Source organism: Carya illinoinensis, chromosome 10 (genome assembly GCF_018687715.1).
Source record: "Carya illinoinensis cultivar Pawnee chromosome 10, C.illinoinensisPawnee_v1, whole genome shotgun sequence".
Classification (NCBI taxonomy): Eukaryota; Viridiplantae; Streptophyta; class Magnoliopsida; order Fagales; family Juglandaceae; genus Carya; species Carya illinoinensis.
In genome coordinates this window covers 15,239,761-15,259,530 of record NC_056761.1, presented here as the reverse complement: position 1 = coordinate 15,259,530, position 19,770 = coordinate 15,239,761, and the positions used below count along the sequence as shown (strand labels likewise).

The window sequence follows — 19,770 nt, the reverse complement described above, 5'->3', positions numbered from 1 at the left end:
GTGAATGAATTATGCATAGTGGTTCGGGATCGTATTGGTCACTTTTTTTGAGGTATATGGAGATTACTTTTAGTAAATAAATTCTATTTTAGTGATCATAACTCAAATGGATTCTCATGATTGATATTATAATGATTGATTACTCTTAAAATCGAAACTATTTAATTAGTTTCTAATTGTTTATTATTCAATTAAACAAAATTCACAATTTATAAAAACTTAAATATACTCAAACGAAAGTCCCGTTGGTGGCTCCCCTATTGCGAGCTTAGGAGATGGTTTATTAATCTTATCTCAAAATTTTTATTTTATCTTTTTTTTAAACATAATTTAAATATAAATTTTTTAATTAATTATTACAACCTTTTTTCAAGCATGCATTATTGACGGTTGGTTAGATGAAAACCATCGGTTAATGAGTAGGTATTCTTGAGTCGAGATCGATGAGGAGTGAAGTCCAATGGCACCGAAGTGCATGATACAATACTAACTAGTCATGGGTGCCCGTATAAGCAATTAATGGTGTTTTGAAGACTTTAAATGGGGCATTCATGTCCCTCTGTTTTTACGGCTGGTAGTTGAATCGACCTTCAATGCTTCTCTCTCTCTCTCTCTCTCTCTCTCTCTCTCTCTCTCTTTTATTTTATTTTCTCTCAAAGACAATACTTTTCTCAGTTCACAACCCATAAACGTCACATTTTTCAACGATATCTCCTACGAACTTTATTTTATAAAGATAGTTACCCGTATGATCACTCTCTCTCTCCCTGTGAAAAAGGTCCATCTGGCTCTCTCTCTATCTCTCTCTCGTTTTTGGACCTTTTGGCACCCATAAATTGGAGTTGTTCAGCTCGTTTCTTGTCCAGTTCGAGGTTGAGAGCCAAAGCTGAGCAATCTCTCTCTTTCTCTCTGTCTCTGATCCATCTTTCTTTTGGTGTCAAAAGTGATGGCTGAAGAAGCAGTAAGGAATGGAAACCATGCGGTTGTTTTGAATGTTAAAGAAGGTGATGCTAATCACACTTCCTCTGCCTCCAAAATCAACCATGAATCAGGCTTCTGTATCTCTGTACCATTCGTGCAGAAGGTGAACACTCCTCTTCTTCCTCCGATTATTTTGAACCCTTCATAGTAAACAGTATCTTTTGAATTCCATTCAAATTCTTTTATTCTTGTGATCATCGCCATGTCGTTTTCTCAGTCGCTAAACGCAAATTGTTCATCTCGTTTTCTTATTTTGATTTAATTCATCATATACGATAATTTGAAAGTTGTTACATAAAAAACAATGTACTACATGAGTGTATTTTCGGGTCATTTTGTTCAGCTCTGTTTTTGCCAGTTTCAAGTCGTCTAAAAATATGAATCTACTTAACGTGGAAACGGAAATTTTGTATTGATGACAGCTGATTGCGGAGGCGATAGGTACATACTTCTTGATATTCGCCGGATGTGCGGCGGTGGTGGTGAATATGGGCAATGACAAGGTGGTGACTCAGCCCGGAATTTCAATTGTTTGGGGACTGTCTGTTATGGTTTTGGTTTACTCCGTTGGCCACATCTCAGGTGCCCATTTTAATCCCGCCGTTACCATAGCCTTTGCCACTTGCAAGAGATTTCCATGGAAACAGGTATAACTCCATCCTGACCATTACTCCATCTCTTCATCTCAAATCATGGATAAAGCTAATATATATACAGACTTAGGTTTTGGGTGCACTCAAAGGGAATGCACCCTTTCGGTAGTTTGTATAAAACGAAATTTCCTTCGGAGGAACATTATCATTTGGTCCTTCAACTTTGTTTCAAAAGGCATGTTATTAACAATACAATTTTCAGGTGGGTTTCAACTTACATTTTTGTAAGCCAACTCTACCAAAAAATGGGGTCTAATTTTGGGGAATTTGTGTGTCTTTAATGTCTCTGTTTCAAGCTTAATTTAAACCCCTGATGCTTCAACTTCGAAATATGGGTTCGAATTAAGCACTTCCGCTCTGATACTATGTTAAAGTGTCACTTGTACCAAAAACTGCCCATGGAAAGAGATTATTCAAACTACTTATATTATATCTTAAGACAACATAATATTCTGCAGATAATGCCACGCTCAGAACCGAATGGATATGTTAATAAAATTTGTCTCTCTCATAAGAATATTCTTCTTGTCTCTTTCTCTTTTCAAATTATATATTCAGGTGCCAGCTTACGTATTTGCTCAAGTCCTTGGATCAACAATGGCAAGCGGAACCCTTCGGCTCATATTCAATGGGCACCAGAACTTTTTCGCAGGAACATTGCCGTCGGGGTCAGAAGTGCAGTCTTTTGTGCTGGAGTTCATAATCACATTCTACCTCATGTTTGTAATATCCGGTGTTGCCACCGACAACAGAGCTGTTAGTTCCTCATCTTTTACATTGGTCTCAAGTTTCCAATAAAAGTAACCAAATTGTTAGTGTGATGAGATTATTAGTTTTGTTCCGAACTTGTTAACCTATTCCATCCACAATCTTTCCATATCAAATAACGTGTTTGAGATGTAATGCTAAAATAATTTTTAAGCCTATCCCTTTTGAAAATTACGTATGAATTCTTAAAACCATTTAATTTAATATATTTTTGGTCTCTGCAGATTGGAGAGCTTGCTGGCCTTGCTGTTGGCTCCACGGTCTTACTCAACGTGATGTTGGCGGGGTAATAACTTAATCTGATCTGATTTATTAATATTTTTCATGAAAAGTATGTGTTCACATTAACACTTAAATTTTTGGACATTATTTTCATATTGGGTATGATTATGATGAGTGATCGTCTTCGACAGGCCGATTTCGGGTGCATCAATGAATCCTGCAAGAAGCTTAGGGCCTGCCTTTGTGCACAATGAATACAGGGGGATATGGGTATACATTGTAGGACCGATTCTTGGGGCTGTATCTGGTGCATTGGTCTATAATTTAATCCGGTTTACGGATAAGCCCTTACGCGAGATCACCAAGAGTGGCTCGTTCCTAAGAGCGTCGAAGAGTAACAGCTCCATCTGAGAATTTTGATGAAAGAACAACAGGGAGAAAGAACAGTACTTGTGTTACATGTTTTGGTGATTGCTAGGTAGTACTTACTAGGAATCCAGATGTTTCTGTGTTACCAAATAATATCTAACTTCACAAATGTAAGCACTAAGCTTGCTTTCCTTGTTGCAATTGATGTCATATATATGAATATATAATTACGTATTAAGATTTTGAAGAAAGAGGAAGGGATATGAGAGAGAGGAAAAGGGATGACGCTAGGAAAACCTTGGCTGCACGCATGCATAGACATTAACTCTCATGATATGGATAAGGTTTGTGACCAATGGTGGTGTTCACATGAATCCTGTTCTGCAATGCACAAGGGAAATGCATAAGCATCCATTCAAAAACTCGTGAAAAATCTTCCAAAGTGATGGCTATATAAAAAATTCTAATAAATAAATGCTTTTATTTAACATATTTTAATTTATTTATTAAATGCTACCGTTTTGACTAAAATAAAGAAAGAAACAACTGGAATTAGCTCTTTTTGCCCCATCTTTTTTGTTTAGAACTTCTCTAGTTATACTTATTTTTTGGCGAGGGGGTGGAGACAACCATAGGTAAAAACGGCAGCAAGCTCCCTGGGGAAAGCTAGCTAAAGTAAAACAATAAGGAGAAAACTAAGGACACAAAAGGGAAAGTAAGGCTTGGTTGAGGAAGGTACGATTCTTTTGAAAAGGGCATGATACAACCATCTATTGCCCTCGAATATGGCTTCCTCTAATGCTAAATGACCATTGGAAAGACACTAGGTTATTTTATAATCCATCCATTCAAACACTAATTATAATTTAAAAGCAATTTAGCCTGGAGTTTGTTGGTAGTGGGTAATCCCCCATGTTCCATGTTGTATCCACATGGGTAGGAAGTTAATAACTCCCTACCACTACCACTATCATAACTTCAGGAAAATTAATTAACTTTCCGCGAAAACTCTTTAAATAAGGATTTATGTACATTAAATTAGGGGTGTGGAAAAGTCTAACTACAAAAGAAAAAAACTCTCATCTCTCTCTACATTTTCTAAAGAAACCATCTACATTGCTTGATCTTGACGTTTGAAATTTTCTATGAGACTCCAGTAGCCTTCTAAGAGATGTAAAAGTGCAAATAACAAAGTGACGTGGGCTGTAAAATAAACAAAGACCTGGACTTGTGGGAATTCTGCTCCTTGAAGTAATTCAAATTAACCTTATTTAACAGAGTTCATACAAGATCTTTACGAATGTTGAGTTTCATCGATCATGTCCATGTAATGCCTATTTGTTTCATGACTCGTTTATAATTTGAAGAGAGATACGGTATTCAAACTTATATTTGAATAAAAAATTGAGTAATGCTCCATATAGTTATGAAATGAGCAAGTGTCGCGGAATCATTTTGAAAAATAGTAAGATCCATTATTAAAAATAATTTTTCTTTTTTCATGTAGATTCTATAATTACTCATTTTTTAAAGTGATTGTATGATACTTGCACATATTAATACTATACGTAGTATTACTCCAAAATATTTGTACGAAAATCTTGTTCTTTAAATAATTTATTTTTAAAAAAAGTAGGTTTTATATTCAATGGTACTATATAAACATCTTCATACAAGGTTTATTGACACATTGATTCGATCATGTGCATGGGATGTGGTTGGTGAGAATGAGTCATAAGGGCCAATATCCCGATAAAACGGCAGTAATTAGGGATACAATTCTCAATCAACAATCCCGGACTCCAAGGGTAAAGACTAGATCGTACCATATGTTCAAGTTGGTCAAAGTTATTTTAATGAATCACTTTAGCTTTTGCCTTGATAGGCATAGAATGCATACATATCATATGATTGCCGTCTATCACCTATGGCATGTTAGCGTAGCCACGTGAAAGATTCACGTGAATCGTGATAGAATTTTTCTGTTATTTATTATTTTTTTAAAATTTAATTCCTCACAATTTTGTTTTAATACTTTTGAATTATATAAAGGCCAAATCGCATACCTTGCGCCTTCAATAATGGACCAAAAATCAAATAAATATAAAGGTTGGGATTCACTCATGTGATGCATCCGCAAAAATTTGTTGACTAATCAGACGCAGGTGTTGTCTCCATTATGTGACATGTGTATAGACAGCGCATATAAATGAATGATCTTTGTTATTTGAGTGATGTTATATATAAAATAAAAATAAAGTTTAACTTAAAAAAATTAATTTTTTTTATTAACATGAATTTTATGTTTACTTAATTTTTTCAAAAAGAGTATGATATTTATACACTCTATAATTATAAATATCATTTCGTTTCTAATTTATCCATACATATAAAAAAAAATGAAATAGACAGATGTAAAAGTTTTATGCTTTACATATAAAAAAAAAAAAAAAAAAAAAAAAAAAAAAAAAAGGAGAAAATGCTTTACATATAATTAGTTGCGTTTTAAAATGAATCTCCTGTTTTACGTAGCTGGTAAGTTTGCTTTGCTTTGCTTGCAGATTTATTGGAACTAAGATGCTATAATTATTCTTCGGTTTCATCGTCCTTTTTATTTGGTTTAAATGGATTGGGTCAAATAACGACCACAACCTAATGCGAGATTCCTGAAGCCCAGATAGGTGTAATAAAGCCCAACCAACCAAAGGAGAAAGCACCACAAAAAGTTAGAAAGCAGAGGATTAAATTATTAATACCCATCAACGCTAGACTACGGGGACTGTTACATGAAAGAGAGTCAAGAGACACAACTATGACATGAAGGGTATAATGCCATGTGGGGCCAGATGGCACAACATTCTCATCTCTAACATGGAGATTATAGGTTCGACCTCCTATCTCCAATATCTTAAAAAAAAAGGTTACAATACGAGGAGCATTAGATTTATAAAGAAATTTATTCATCTGATTTAATGTGATACGTAATATTTATTTTATAATATAACATATTATATAAATTATATTAATTTATAAATTTTTATACTTTTTAAAAGATTATTTTTTTTTAAATCAAGCATTTTTTATAATGATCAAAAGACTCAATAACAGGAAAAAATGATCCAAACTAATTTTTCAAAGGCTATATATATAAATATGTACGGGCATTGGCATTGGACTAGCCTAATATCAGTAACATCTAAACTATAGCTAAGTTTTGTATAAATGACTTGCATTGGACTAACTAAAAGCCTTTAGTTTAGACTACGAGCTATAGTATCTCTAAAAGAATTTTCAAACTTGGAGAGTCACTATTTACCCATTAAACCTATATTTTATTCACAAATAATCAACAAGAATTTATTAAAAAATTTTATTAGTAAACTAGTTGATATAAAAAATAGTTGGGAAATAATAATTTTAAATAAAAATTAAATTATTAATTAATATATGAAGTGTATTTGCAAAACGTAAAAAATTATTATTAAAATACATAATATTATATTATTATTATTTTGACTTTGAAATGGATAGTCCAATATGGATTAATATCTTTTAGTCAAAACCTCAACTTTTAGTCAAATTTTAGACTTATTAATGGCTAGACTATTACCAATGCTTTAAGAGTGGCATTGGAAAAAATCCCACGCTACTATAAGACTATGCTAAGAGCCTAAGAGCTAGTTTGAGAACACATGTATTCTCATATATTTCCTCTCAAACATTACTCAAATGCAAAATATTTTTTATTTTCAAATTTTTAATTTTTTTTATCTAATCATTACAACTTTTTCAAACTTCTAAACAAAATATAAAAAAAAAATAATACTTTTTCAAATTTATATTTTAATTTTATAATATGTTTGTTCAACTTTTTTTCTTCTCTTTCCGAAAACTCAATAAAACATCGTAACTATTTTATAACTAGTTACAAATAATTTCATTATTATTTACTGTTGACTTTATTTATGTTTTAGATGAGTAAGACTTTTTATCCAGCTTGATCCAAAATATCGCATGTATTGCCCATGCTTCAACTATTGCTAAGAACATTTCCGTTATTGTAATAGAAATATTCATTTTCCGGTTGGCTTGTTGTTTGCAACAAACTAGCTAGAGCCTAGAAACTTGATCACGAAGCTTATTAATGATTAGAGGTTGGCATTTCAGGTTGATGATAATGAAGCCGAAATTATGTTTAAAGTAGCTTTATTGTGCACAAACGTATCTCCATTACTTAGGTTGGCCGTGTATGTATGAGGTTAATTTATGTTTAAACTAGCTTTATGGAAGGATAAATGACTGTTTCGGACCTAATCTGGCTAGTGCCAAACATCAGTATAGTGAAGATCTGAGGCTTAAGGCTATGAGTGACCTCTATTGATAGAGGAAAAATTAGAATTTTTGGGTTTGTCCCATTTTTAAGACTTGTTGCGTAGCTCCTCTCCCCTTAGATGATTGGTACAAATAGAATCTTTATCTCAAATGTGTGTATCTTTCTAATCTTGGCATTTAGGTAGTGGAATATGTGAGTGTTATTCTGGTTTGATCATGTGACACGTTCCATCATCGATGATGACAATTTTAGGCGAACAATTACGATGGATAAGTTTGCGAAACAATCGCACTAGATTGACAGAAAAGTTGTATTTTGGGGATAAAATAACAACTTGGAAATTTTGACAATAATATTGCAAAAGAGCTAATAGTTCAAGGTGTAAATTATAATTTTGTCTAAAATTAATGAAGCATAACACCTAAATCCCAAACATAAGAGGCACAAACATGAGGGAGTTGTAAGCAACCTTGACACTCAAGTTAGCTTGTTCTACTATCTAGAACAAACTTTGATTTGAGCTTATTGAGTGTGGCTAAAACATTTTTTATATTAATTCTTTGTATAGGTAACTCTGCACAACAATCCAAAGCCAATCTCATGACTGAAGATATGCAGTCCTCCATGGCAGCATGATCTTTTTCATTTCTCAACAAATTGGCATCAACAATATCGAGTATTGAAGTGAGCAATGATTCATCTACCCAATGCTTCAAGGTCAATTCTCCAATAAACATGCCATCCGTAGGCTTCTTTCTTGTGAAAGTTTCCATTAGTAGAATGCCATAACTATACACATCACCTCTTGTAGAAACAACTCCTTCAGACCCATACTCTGTGGATAACATTCTAACTCATCATATATACTTTCTTATTTTATAATAGTGAATAAAAAGACTTGAAAAAAACTACTTGTAGAGCAAGATTCAAATTAGGATATTTAATTGCATATGAATGAGTAGAAGCTAGATGAACATGCAATTCGAAATGGAAAAGTTTGAAAATTTACCTTGTGCCATGTACCCAAAAGTAGCAAGAGTCATGGTCTGCATCATAGAGTCCTTATCATCTAAGAGTTTGGCCATACCAAAATCGGCAACATGTGCAACCATTTCTTCATCTAATAAGACATTGCTAGGTTTCAGATCACAATGAATAATTGTTGTTGAATAACCATGATGAAGGTATTCTAATGCTGATGCGATATCAATCATTATATTTAGCCTTTGTAAGATATTAAGATAGTGATCTTGAGAGTGCAGCCATTTCTCTAAGTTTCCATTAGGCATGTATTCCAACACAAGGGCTTTGAAGTCGATATTGCTACAAATGCTGATGATCTTGACAAGATTTCGGTGACGAATATTTCGTAGCACCTCACACTCTACATCAAAACTTTTGAGTGCCCGTTTCACTTGCATGTTCATAATTTTTATTGCAATATTCATCCCATCTGAAAGTGTTCCTTGGTATACAGACCCAAAACTTCCTTCACCGAGTAAATTATTAGAGCTGAATCCATTCGTTGCTTGTAAAAGTTGTTGGTGGGAAATTCTTCTCCATGTAACTAGAGGGTACAAGTCTACTTGAGTAGGAGATTTTGGATTCCTCCTTTTCCATCTTTTCCAAGCAAATGCAAGGGTTAGTGCAAGCATTATAAACAAAGTTGCTGGCAATACATACCTTAGCATATGTGGCAATGTTGTCTTCTTTTTGCTGGGATCACCTTCTTCACATGGGAGAACTTTCAATCGAGTTGCACCACAAAGTGCGTTGTTTGACATATATGATGCAGCTGAGAAGTTTAGAAATGGTCCTCTTGTGGGAATTTCTCCTTGTAGTTTATTGAAGGAGAGATTTAGATATTTGAGGTAATGGAGTCCTTCTAAGGACTTGGGAATCTTTCGAGATAAATTGTTATTGGAAAGATCCACGAACTCCAAGCTTACCATTTCACCAAAAGATACAGGTATTGAGCCTTCTAGTCCATTTATTGCGAACGAGAGGCTAGTCAAATCTTTGAGACCACCAATTGCTTTGAGGATATCACCTGATAGTTGATTCATTGGCAAATTCAATATCATCAAGGCCTTCATTTTCTCAATCTCAGATGAAAGAGAGCCACTTAAAGAATTGGATGAGAAGTCAACCTCCAAGAGATCTGTAAGCCTCCACAAGCTCAATGGTATCACAGAAGATAATTGATTGAAGCCTAAGTAGATATGTCTTAACGAAGTCATATTATCTATGCATCTAGGAATGTGTCCAGATAGATAATTATCACCTAAATATAATTGAAACAAGCTCCTTAGATAACATAGTTCTGGTGGTATGGTTCCTTTTAGTCTATTATCACCAAGGTACAAACCTTGAAGCATGCGCAAACTTCCTATTGTGGTCGGAAGTTCGCTCAATTCATTGTTGGATAAGGTCAACGAAATCAAACCACTTAAATTCCCGATCTCTATTGGAATGCTACCCTTAAGTTCGCAATTATATAGGCGAAGGTTTTGAAGAGAAACAGAGAGGTTTCCAATGGACTTGGGAAGGAAGCCGTTCAAGTGATTTTTGCCCAAAACTAAATGAACGAGATTTATACAATTGGACAAATAGGAGAAAATACTCAATTCTGGAGATTCAACTATCAAATTATTCCACTCTAGTCTAAGCCGCCAGAGGAATCTTAAATTTCCAAGCGTTTTTGGAATTAAGCCAGAGAATGAGTTCTCACCTAAGTCTATGATAATGAGTTGTGAAGCATTAGAAATAGAGTTGGGAATTGTTCCTCTCAATTTATTTCCCCAAAGAATAAGTTGTCGAAGATTTGGAAGGAAGAGACCCATATTTGATGGAAGCTGGCCTGATAGATTATTTCCCACCATTGCAATCTTTCTTATTGTTGAGATATTGAAGATCCCAAATGGAATTGTGCCAAAAAAACCATTGACTCCAATGCTGAAAGACTCTAGATTTTGCAGATTACCAATTTGATTTGGTATTAAACCTGTCACAATATGAATAGTCATATTTGGTACTTACTATTCAAGATGATAAAGAAGATATAATGAACCTAGCATGCATACTCATTAGCAGTAAGAAAATAACCATGACCTCAAATATCATGCATGGGGCTGGCACATTTCAGGTTGAATTGTGACTCCTGATCTCCCAATTCAAATTATACCAAGGAGGTGTCACAAATAGTTATGAATGTTAGGTGGGTTCTCTTGCGATTTTGTTACTAGACTTATTGAAATCTTCTAGTTTTCAATATATTTTGAACAAAGTATTTTGTACTGCAAATTGAGAAATTAGTTGTTCAATCAGAGATGATCATAGAACATGTATACTAAATCAATAATGGTATCGATGTAATTGACTCATATAAATTCAGAAAACATGTCTACTAAATCAATTGCCTTATCTATATAAATTGATTCAAATAAGATTAAGAATACCTTCAAAGTTGTTGTAGGAAAGTTGTAACTCCTTAAGCATGGATAAGTTCCTATCTCTGGGGGTAGTCTTCCTGTAAATTTATTAGTCAATAATTTTAGAATTTGCTAATGTTTGTATTTGAACAAAAAGGATAACTATATATTGGAGGTTGATAGCCGACTAAACATACCTTCAAAGTTGTTGTCACCAAGGCCTAGCCTTGTAAGCATGATTAAATTCCCTATTTTCGTTAGTTCACCTGACAATTGATTACAAGAAATATTAAGATACTGTAGATTGGGAAGATGATCGAACATATGTGTAGATAGTCCACCATATAGCATATTGAAGCTGAGGTCAATCATTTGTAGTGAAGATATGTTGAAGAAAATGGAGGGCATCAGTCCTGAAAGTTTGTTCACTCCAAGATAAAGTTCTTGCAAGGAAGATATCTTGAAGATAGAGGAAGGTATGGTGCCTGAAAGCTGATTGTCTACAAGACTAATAATTTGCAATGAAGATATGTTAAACAGAGATGGTGGAATAGTCTCTATGATATTGTTCTTGTGTAGATACAATTCTCTAAGTTTAGTTAGCGATCCCATCTGTGATGGAATTGCTCCATCAAATTCATTGTATTCAAAGTAAAAGAATTTCAATCATGTAAGATGAGACAACTCAATTGGGATTGAGCCATGGAAACTATTGTTTTGGATGCTAAGGCTCACAAGAAATGAAAGGTTTCCAATATGTGGAGGAATGGTACCTACAAGGCCCATGAAAGAAAGGTCTAAGACCATGACTCGGTAATGTCTAGAACCACATAAGACACCTACCCAATTGCATACGGAAGTATTTGTGGACCAGTTGTTTGTCAAATGATTTTGGGGATCAAAAGAAATATGGGGATGCATGCCACACGGGCAAACACCCCTTGCGTTCCGTGGAACATTGTATGCTTGTATGCCCAAAATATATGTATAAAATAAATGCAGAGGAAAAAAGGTCAAGATACTTTTCAGAAACTAGAAACAAGAGTACTATAGAAATATACTTAATTCATCCAAATGACATCTATAACTCACATCAATTGTTATTGCCACTAAAACTAATACAGATTGAAAACTTTTCATCGTCCAACATAAAATAACCACCAATAATTTTATAGAAAGTCAATATCTTAAACAAGAACTAGCCCCCATACTATTTCTCGAGTTGCACTAGTTCTCCTTCCTTGTAACACTCATCGTGACCTATATCTGCATCAAAATCTACGATTTCAAGGAGTGATACTATAGTAGGGCTACAAAGTAAATATAAGGAAGATCACACATACCAAGGTGCAAGCCTTGGAGCAAATGAAGTAAATGTAGTTCACCATAAAGTTACCAAGCATCCAATGCTCAAACCATCACATAATATACATTTTTCGAACTCCAAGTGCACGTGTTCAGAAGCCCTTGTGCATGGTCTTGCGCATGAATCTGTGACTCTCCTATCTTACACGTGCCTTCCATAAAAAGCGTTGTCATTTGGGTATGAATTCCTCATGAGGGCACCCGCTTATTTTCTGAGCACTCATGAGTCTCCTTCTAGTGATGATATACTCCCTTATGTACTTTGCATCCTAGTACGGATTTTGGGGCAATGAACGTATCTCGATATCCTACATTCTCTTGTATGTCTTGCTCATGATACACATCCTTCTAACTCCAACTTGCTTACTTGCTCGCCCAAACACCCTCGTTCACTCCCGAACTTGCTTGCCTTGCCTATCGCCCACCTAACCTTTATTCGCCCGATGTCAATCTCGCATGCCCTTTGCTCACCTAACTCTTTGCTTGGCCAAGTTGACATTTATTCCATTCGTTCATTACTCTTTTCATGAATCTTTTCCCGCTTAGGGTCGTGCTTGCCTGGGTCTTTGTTTGCCTAGGGTTTTACTCGCTTGGACTGATTAGCAAGGCTTTCTCCCATAGTTTTAAGTTCTGTTTTGTTTCAACTATTTCAGCCATAATTTTTCATTCTGTTCTAGTATCTGGTACCTTCTCATTCTGTTTCGCTCCAAATTAGGGCCTGTTCCAGTTTGTTTCGGCCATTCCGGGCCCTATTCCTGGATTCAATAATATCTTGATATATTACACTCTTTATAAGTGGTAGTTTAATTTTGTTTTTTTTAAAAAAAAGTGTCTAGTATAACTCAAAAATTTATGTAGATAGTTGTAATATGTTCAATTTACTTTAAAGTAAAAAGAATTTTACAATATCACATGCCACAATAACCTTAAACACACATCATGAATTTAATGAAGTCTCATGCCTGACATGCCAACTTGTTATAACCTGAGCATCCGAAAGAACAAGTTTACAGTCAATCTGAAGATTTCATTACTAATTCAGAAACTGAATATCAAAACTAGCTAGCAGAAAAGAGGGAAACTTGGAATATTGAAGGTTGTTTTTAGATCTATGTATTTACATACAGAGACCAAGAACATGATTCTTAATTACTTTTCAAGACATTTTAGAAGGAAAAAAATGAAAGTGACTTACCCCATAGGAGGGGTTTTACCGAGTCCATTTGCCAGAAGATTTGCCAATAGATGCGTTTGGAGCTGAGCAGCAGCAACACCGCCCCCACTAGCATTAGAGAGCACAAAGATGCATACAAAAGCAAGCACCACCGCCATTGCTGAGCACCACCGGAGAAAGGAAGAATTAGGTTGGCAGTGGTCGAATATCGTTTATGGAGCACTGGATAAAAGCAGAAGCACCGAAAGAATATTTTAAAAAAATATGAGAGAATATGGTTAATGGTGATCTTAGTGCTAAGTTGGACTACGTACGGCTACCCCTTATCACAAAGTCTAGTCGTTTTGACTCATGAATGCATGCCTGTATATATATAAAATTTGCACAACATGCTGGAATGGAATCTCTGGCCACGATGATGATTCGAGTATTGATGCGGTTCTTTTTGCATTTATCTATAAAATAAATAGTAAATAAGTAAATAAAAAATAAAATAAAAAGAGTCATAGAGATTTACATGGCTCGACATAAAACTCTACGTCCATTAGGGTATAAATGGTCCAATTCAATCCTATTTTGTACATATTTTCAAACCGAGCTGGTATATACTGGTTTTGAGATTTGAAGAATCGATACCATACTGGTTTCATCCATAAACTGGTACTTTTGGTTTTACTAGTTTCGGTCCCTTTTTCAATATATTATATAGTATATATTGTATAGTATATAATAATATAGTGATAATATACAGTAGTATAGTACAATATATATTATAATTGTATTATAGACTACATTGATATATTATAATATATAATATAGTGATATATTATAGTATATTATAATATATAGTAATATAGTATTATATACTACTAATACAATAGACTATGGTGGTAATATATAGTTATTTATATAAGATTTTAAAATTTAATATTATATTAATTAATAATTTATCATATAATACAAAATTATTTTATATATAATTATATATATTATATATAAAAATTATATATAATATAAAAAATATTTTATACAATATAAAAAATTAAATATATATATATATATATATATGAACTGGTCCAGTCTGATGTTAGAAAATGGAAAATTAGAACCAGATCGATTTTGGCAGGTTTTGAGAAAAATTGAACTGGTATCACACTAGATCGAACCTAGTATCGGACCAAACCCACCGGTTTGATCATGTCTGGTTAATCGATTCACTAGTTTTTTTTTTTACCCCTAACGTCCATGGATTGTTTAGGGACAAAATTCATTATGATAGGTGATTTTACAATCTCTCATGGCCTCATATATCACTCAATACGATACAGAAATTTATGATTTTAGGAGGTTAAAGATAATGCCTCCCTTGAGAGAGATCTTGCGGGTCAATGTGCATGGTGGAGTATATACGTAGGGAGCTTTTCTAGATTTGTGGAGATCTCCTCCTTAAATAGAGGTCTTTTTCCTTCGTTGAAGTGATTGAGTCTAAGTTGTCTTGTGAACCCCATTTCTATAAGGAGTCTAAGTCTCCTTCATTTTAGGAATCTAAGTCAACTTACCTGATTTCTTCTTAGTCTTATCTCTTAGGTTGATTTTTGGCTTTATCTCACCTAAGGTGCAAGCGCGGAACTCGGCTTCAGTGAGAGATGTTCTCTACCGCATTAACTACGAGCGTAAAGCTCAGCTTTGAGTTAGTTTATTTGTGTGAATGTTTGCCTAAGAGACTGTTTATTGCTGGGAAAGAAGTTTATTTGTGTGAATGTTTGCCTAAGAGACTGTTTATTGTTGGGAAAGAGTGCATATTCTCATGATTAGTGTTAATCGTCGTTTGATGTTCCAATTTTGAGGTTGATGTTAGAGTTTATTTGCAGTAACCTGCACTTAAATGACCCAAGATCATCATATAGGGCGTGCAGGTCAAAAGACCATGCGACCCTAGATCATAAAAAAGGGGTGCAATTTAAAAGATCATGCGACCCTAAAAAATGGGTGCGTAATTCAAAAGACCTTGCGGCCCTAAAAAATGGGCTCAAAGGTCAAAAGACCCCATGACCCTCACACAATGCCTTCTCCAAAAAATGCCGAGTGACGACACTCATGCCACAACTACCGCCAGCGAGTTACCTTCGGGAATGAGCCTCTTAGCTCACAACCGCCTCGTGTGGGCTTCCTTTGGGAATGAGATATTGGGCTCTACAACCACCTAGGGTGGACCCAGGAAGCCTGTCACCTAGTCTTTAGACTCAACTTTGGTGGGAGTATTGTTCAATTGCACATATGTGGTGGGAGGCGGAGTTTGACCATTCTGAGAGGTTTTCTCCAAAACTAAATAGGTTAGCATGATACAAATTAACATTTTGAGATTGATAAACCTAAGTCATTTCACTAGAGTGTGATGAAGGCTTAGGGGTGTCCATGATACCGAGAAATCTATTATGTTGAAGATAGATTAGGATGCCCAAGAAGGACTTTGTAGGTAGTGTTCCGTGCCACTTGGGCGATTTCTAGCAAAGTATATTCCTCAAGTGCGTAGCCCCTTGGATTCTCGTGAAATCTCAAAAAGTTTCAATGGAGAAAATCTCCAAAAGTCAAATTTTTTAGTAAAAATGAAATTAAAACAGCAAGTTTGGGAAAGATAAACTAGAGAGATTTAGCTGTTTCTGTCAAGTATTCCTTGACTGAGATTGTTTGATGCTCAATATTCACATCTCCTCCGGATTAATTTATGTAGTGTTTTACTACATATCGCCGACGAGCTTTATGATCGCTTTTGAGACCAGTGGGCCCATGGGTTTTAGTTGTTGGTCAAATCTAGTTGCACTTACAGTGGGCACCATGCCCATGCATGCCTTTTGGTTGGTTAGTTGGTTAATGCCCATCAACTTCGTACCTAGTTTGTATGGGTCTGGGTGCCATGCAACGTGGGTAGCGGACAACTTGATGTTGGAGCGGTTTGTTATGGGCAAGTAACTAGTGTGTGAGCAAGTTGTCACAGGTGAGCAACCTACAGTGGTGAGTGAACTATTGTGGGCGATTAAATCCAACGAGACTAAAGGGTGGCAAGTAAACCTAGTGGAATTCAACTGTGGTGAGCAAACCAAGCGGGACTGAAGTCTTTGTGATGAGGAAACACTCTACTAGCAAGTTGGTAAAGGAGAGAAATGGTTTTTGTGGGCAAAACTTTTGCTGCAAGCAACGCAAACTATGGCGAGCAAACTTAGTGGGAGTGTGGCCTGAAGTAGCGACTAGTTTTGTCATTGATCGGAAAACATGGTAGTAGTGAAGAAGTGACTTGGCAGTTTCTCAAAGGTGGAGTATGGCTTCCCGGCACCCATACCTGTAGTGAAGTGGTTGCCTGTCCGTGTGTTGTTGCTCGCCTCGAGGGTGGCAAGACATTGCATGTTTGCTGCCAAGTGTGAGTTGTTGCATGGGGTGAGACTGGTGAGCAACTGTCAATCGTGGATGGCTTGGTGAGATGCATGGAGTCACTCAGCTAGCTTCGCTTGCAAGCTCATGGTGCAGTTGAACTTGCCTTTGACTTCTAGGTCATGGAGTGCCTTGGTGGCAGTCGAAAACGTAGAAACACCAGGCTAGGTAGAAGCAGTTTCTGTGGGCGGGGGACTTTGGTGTCGAGCAACTCTTGTGGTGGCCAGTGGCAAGGCTAGACAAAGAAAAAATCCTCCGTGTTGAGGAATGGTGGCGATGAACGATGTCGTGGTTGGGAACCACCACGCCAATTATAGAAGATGCCGGCATGCTACGGGGTGGTTGAACCGATTTTCGTGGTGAGCAACAATTGGAATCGAGCAATCTTGCCACAGTGTGAATTGGTGTGGATGGCCAGTAATGGTGGTGAAGAACATCGTTGTGGTTGGGAATCGCCACTCCTGTGATAGAAGATCACGGCAAGTTAGACGGTGGCCGGTGATGGGCTCGTTGGCACATGGGTGCTTGGTTTTGGTGGTCCTTTGGTAGCGTGCATCCTTTACTCACAATATGCCCGATGTAAATGACTTTGGTGGTGGAGGAACTACTCCGTTGGCGAGAAAAAATGTAGTTATTCAGGTCTCTGCCAGCGTTGTCCCCGCCAATTCACGAACTCATATGCAAGGGCCTCCACCAATTCACAGCTTGGTGCTCTCTACTTGCACTGGTGAGTTGTAGGTAGAAGTTCCACCATCATTGTATCACTTGTGAGTTACTGGCAAGTTACCAATGGATACAGGCTCAGCCTGGTGAAAGAATTGCATGCACACTTCGCACCCGTTACGTGCACTGTGCATGGCGCATGAATAGTGCATGTGGTCTACTTCTTGTGTTCTTCCTCTATATGTATTTTTTCATTCACTGCAGTGTTTAGGGAGTAAATAATAGGAAATAGTGAAGTGGAGGAGATCTTATCTAGTTTTTCGAAGGCGATCTCATGAGTCAGAGATTGTCCTTTTCCTAGTTTCGGTGCAGAAGATTAGTCGATCCCATAGACGGTGCCAACATTGAATGGGTAAAATTTGCACAACAGGATGGAATGGTTGAAAGAATTATCTCCGACCCATGATGATGATTTAGGTATTGATACGGTCCTCTTTGCTTTAATCAATAAAGTAAATAGTATGCAAGAAATAAAAATAAATAAAGAGAGACACATAGATTGACGTGGTTCAGCATAAAAGTCTACATCAACGGGTTGTTAGGGGGCAAAATCCATTATGATCTATGATTTTACAATATCTCATAACCTCACATATTGCTCAATACAATGGAAAAATTTAGGTTTCAGGAGGTTGAAGACAGTGCCTCCTTTGAGAGAGATATTGTGGGTCATTGTGCATGGTGGAGTATATATGTAGGAAGCCTATCTAAATTTGTGGAGATCTCCTCCTTATATGGAGGTATTGTTCCTTCCTTGAAGTGATTAAGTCCAACTTACCTTGTGAACCCATTTTCTTTTAGGAGTCTGAGTCTCCTTCATTTTAGAAGTCTAAGTCAACTTACCTTATTTCTTTTTAGCCTTATTTCTTAGCTTGATTTTCTACTTTATCCCGAATCTAAATTATAGGTTGTTGATTTGACCCCAACAATGTCCATATCCCAAAGTCTGAGAACTTTACGAACTCTTGAGTCTGAACTGCCGACATGGCATTGATAAATGACAATACCACGTTAGTGTGTAACTCACTTTTGTTGCAAGTCTGAGTAGATGGAACATTATTCAATTATTTAACATCTAACCTTAGTTGGGAGTATTATAAGTTGGACATAACTTCCGTTAAAAGATTATACATGAAAATTCAGTTTTATATCCAAATCATTCACAAAGAATAATATACAGTTGGAAATGAAAATAAATTAAGGCATATTAATTGAATGTATGTTAAATTGAGGCTCGAGAAATTGAAAGGTCAGAAAAGTGGGAGGTCGAAAAGTTGAGAGCTCGGAAATTGAGAGGTTGACAGAAAAGTGAGAAATTGGAAAAGTGAGAACTCAAAATATTTGGGAGCTCATAATTTAGAGCTTAGAAAACTAAGACCTCAAAAAATTGGAAGTTCAAATAAGTGGGAGGTTGAAAAATTGAGAACTCAGAAATTGAAAGCTCAAAAAATTGAGAGATTGAAAACTTGAGAAGTCAAAAACGTGAGAGGATGGGAACTTGGAAGTATAAAAAGTAGGTTTCCTACGAAACATACAGTACCTGCCCAATGAAAAGTTGCCATACTATGTAAACAAATATTATAGTTCGATACAGTTTCAGGGTGTGCAAGTTCCATGCACTCAAATTGAAAATAGTAGAGCCCACCATTAAAAAATAAATTTTTTCATATTAATCACAAATTTTTCCACTCTTTTTTAAATGGAGTGTGCAGTACTTAAATTTGAGGACCCACTAAAGTAAAGGAAGAGACCCCTTCCCGTAGGCAAGGTGCTATAGAAGATGAGGTAGAGAGGTAAGTAAAGTGTAGTTAGTCCAAGAGAAGGGTGAGCGATATTATGTAGAAAGCCTAGTAGACATAGTTCAATATCGAGCAACTAAGGATGATTAATTTGCAAAAGACGCGATGACTATACAAAGGTGAGAACGAAGAGATGAAGAGACTAGTAGTTCTAGAAAAATGTGGCTCGCTGGACAAAAGTGAGCAACGGTTAAGATAAGACCAATACGGAAGTGAGAGCTCTTCGACACGACACATATGTGCTTAGAGGCGGCAGGTATTGTACACAAAGGCTCATTCTCAATAAGAGAGGTCACATTTGGAGTGAGTCCATGAAAAAAATATTATGAACCTTCAGACCATACTATCTGATCTTAGAGGTATGGTCCAGCACCAAGTGGGAGATCCACATTAAGATACAATGTGAGAAGCACATAGAAACAAGCGAATAGACCCCTTCTGGTGGGCAAGGTGCTATGGAAGATGAGGCAGTGGTCAAGCAAAGTATAGCTAGTCCAAAGGATAGGGCGAGCCGCACTATGTAGAA

General features: G+C 36.0%; 2 protein-coding genes across 2 annotated transcripts; one reads left to right on the top strand and one right to left on the bottom strand.

The window, feature by feature from the left end:
* The first annotated feature begins 758 nt into the window (after window positions 1-758).
* LOC122278026 (aquaporin NIP1-2-like) lies at window positions 759-3,231 on the top strand. The gene is made up of 5 exons (XM_043088086.1): window positions 759-1,084; window positions 1,404-1,628; window positions 2,193-2,390; window positions 2,627-2,688; window positions 2,816-3,231. Exons 1-5 carry the CDS (start codon window positions 947-949, stop codon window positions 3,033-3,035), a joined length of 843 nt encoding a protein of 280 aa, XP_042944020.1. The 5' UTR covers window positions 759-946; the 3' UTR covers window positions 3,036-3,231.
* Window positions 3,232-7,681: 4,450 nt separating this feature from the next.
* Window positions 7,682-13,454, bottom strand: LOC122278470 (receptor kinase-like protein Xa21). The gene is made up of 3 exons (XM_043088659.1): window positions 13,318-13,454; window positions 10,785-10,855; window positions 7,682-10,330 (listed from the first exon to the last, which is right to left on the bottom strand). Exons 1-3 carry the CDS (start codon window positions 13,452-13,454, stop codon window positions 8,292-8,294), a joined length of 2,247 nt encoding a protein of 748 aa, XP_042944593.1. The 3' UTR covers window positions 7,682-8,291.
* Between the last annotated feature and the right edge of the window lie 6,316 nt (window positions 13,455-19,770).

Coding starts and splice junctions, on each gene's coding strand:
- LOC122278026 (XM_043088086.1), top strand. CDS start 947: ATGGCTGAAGAAGCAGTAAGGAATGGAAACCATGCGGTTGTTTTGAAT. Junction 1,629..2,192: donor AGAGATTTCCATGGAAACAG/GTATAACTCCAT, acceptor TTATATATTCAG/GTGCCAGCTTACGTATTTGC. Junction 2,391..2,626: donor TTGCCACCGACAACAGAGCT/GTTAGTTCCTCA, acceptor TGGTCTCTGCAG/ATTGGAGAGCTTGCTGGCCT.
- LOC122278470 (XM_043088659.1), bottom strand. CDS start 13,454: ATGGCGGTGGTGCTTGCTTTTGTATGCATCTTTGTGCTCTCTAATGCT. Junction 10,856..13,317: donor GGTAAAACCCCTCCTATGGG/GTAAGTCACTTT, acceptor ATAAATTTACAG/GAAGACTACCCCCAGAGATA. Junction 10,331..10,784: donor TTCCTACAACAACTTTGAAG/GTATTCTTAATC, acceptor ATATTGTGACAG/GTTTAATACCAAATCAAATT.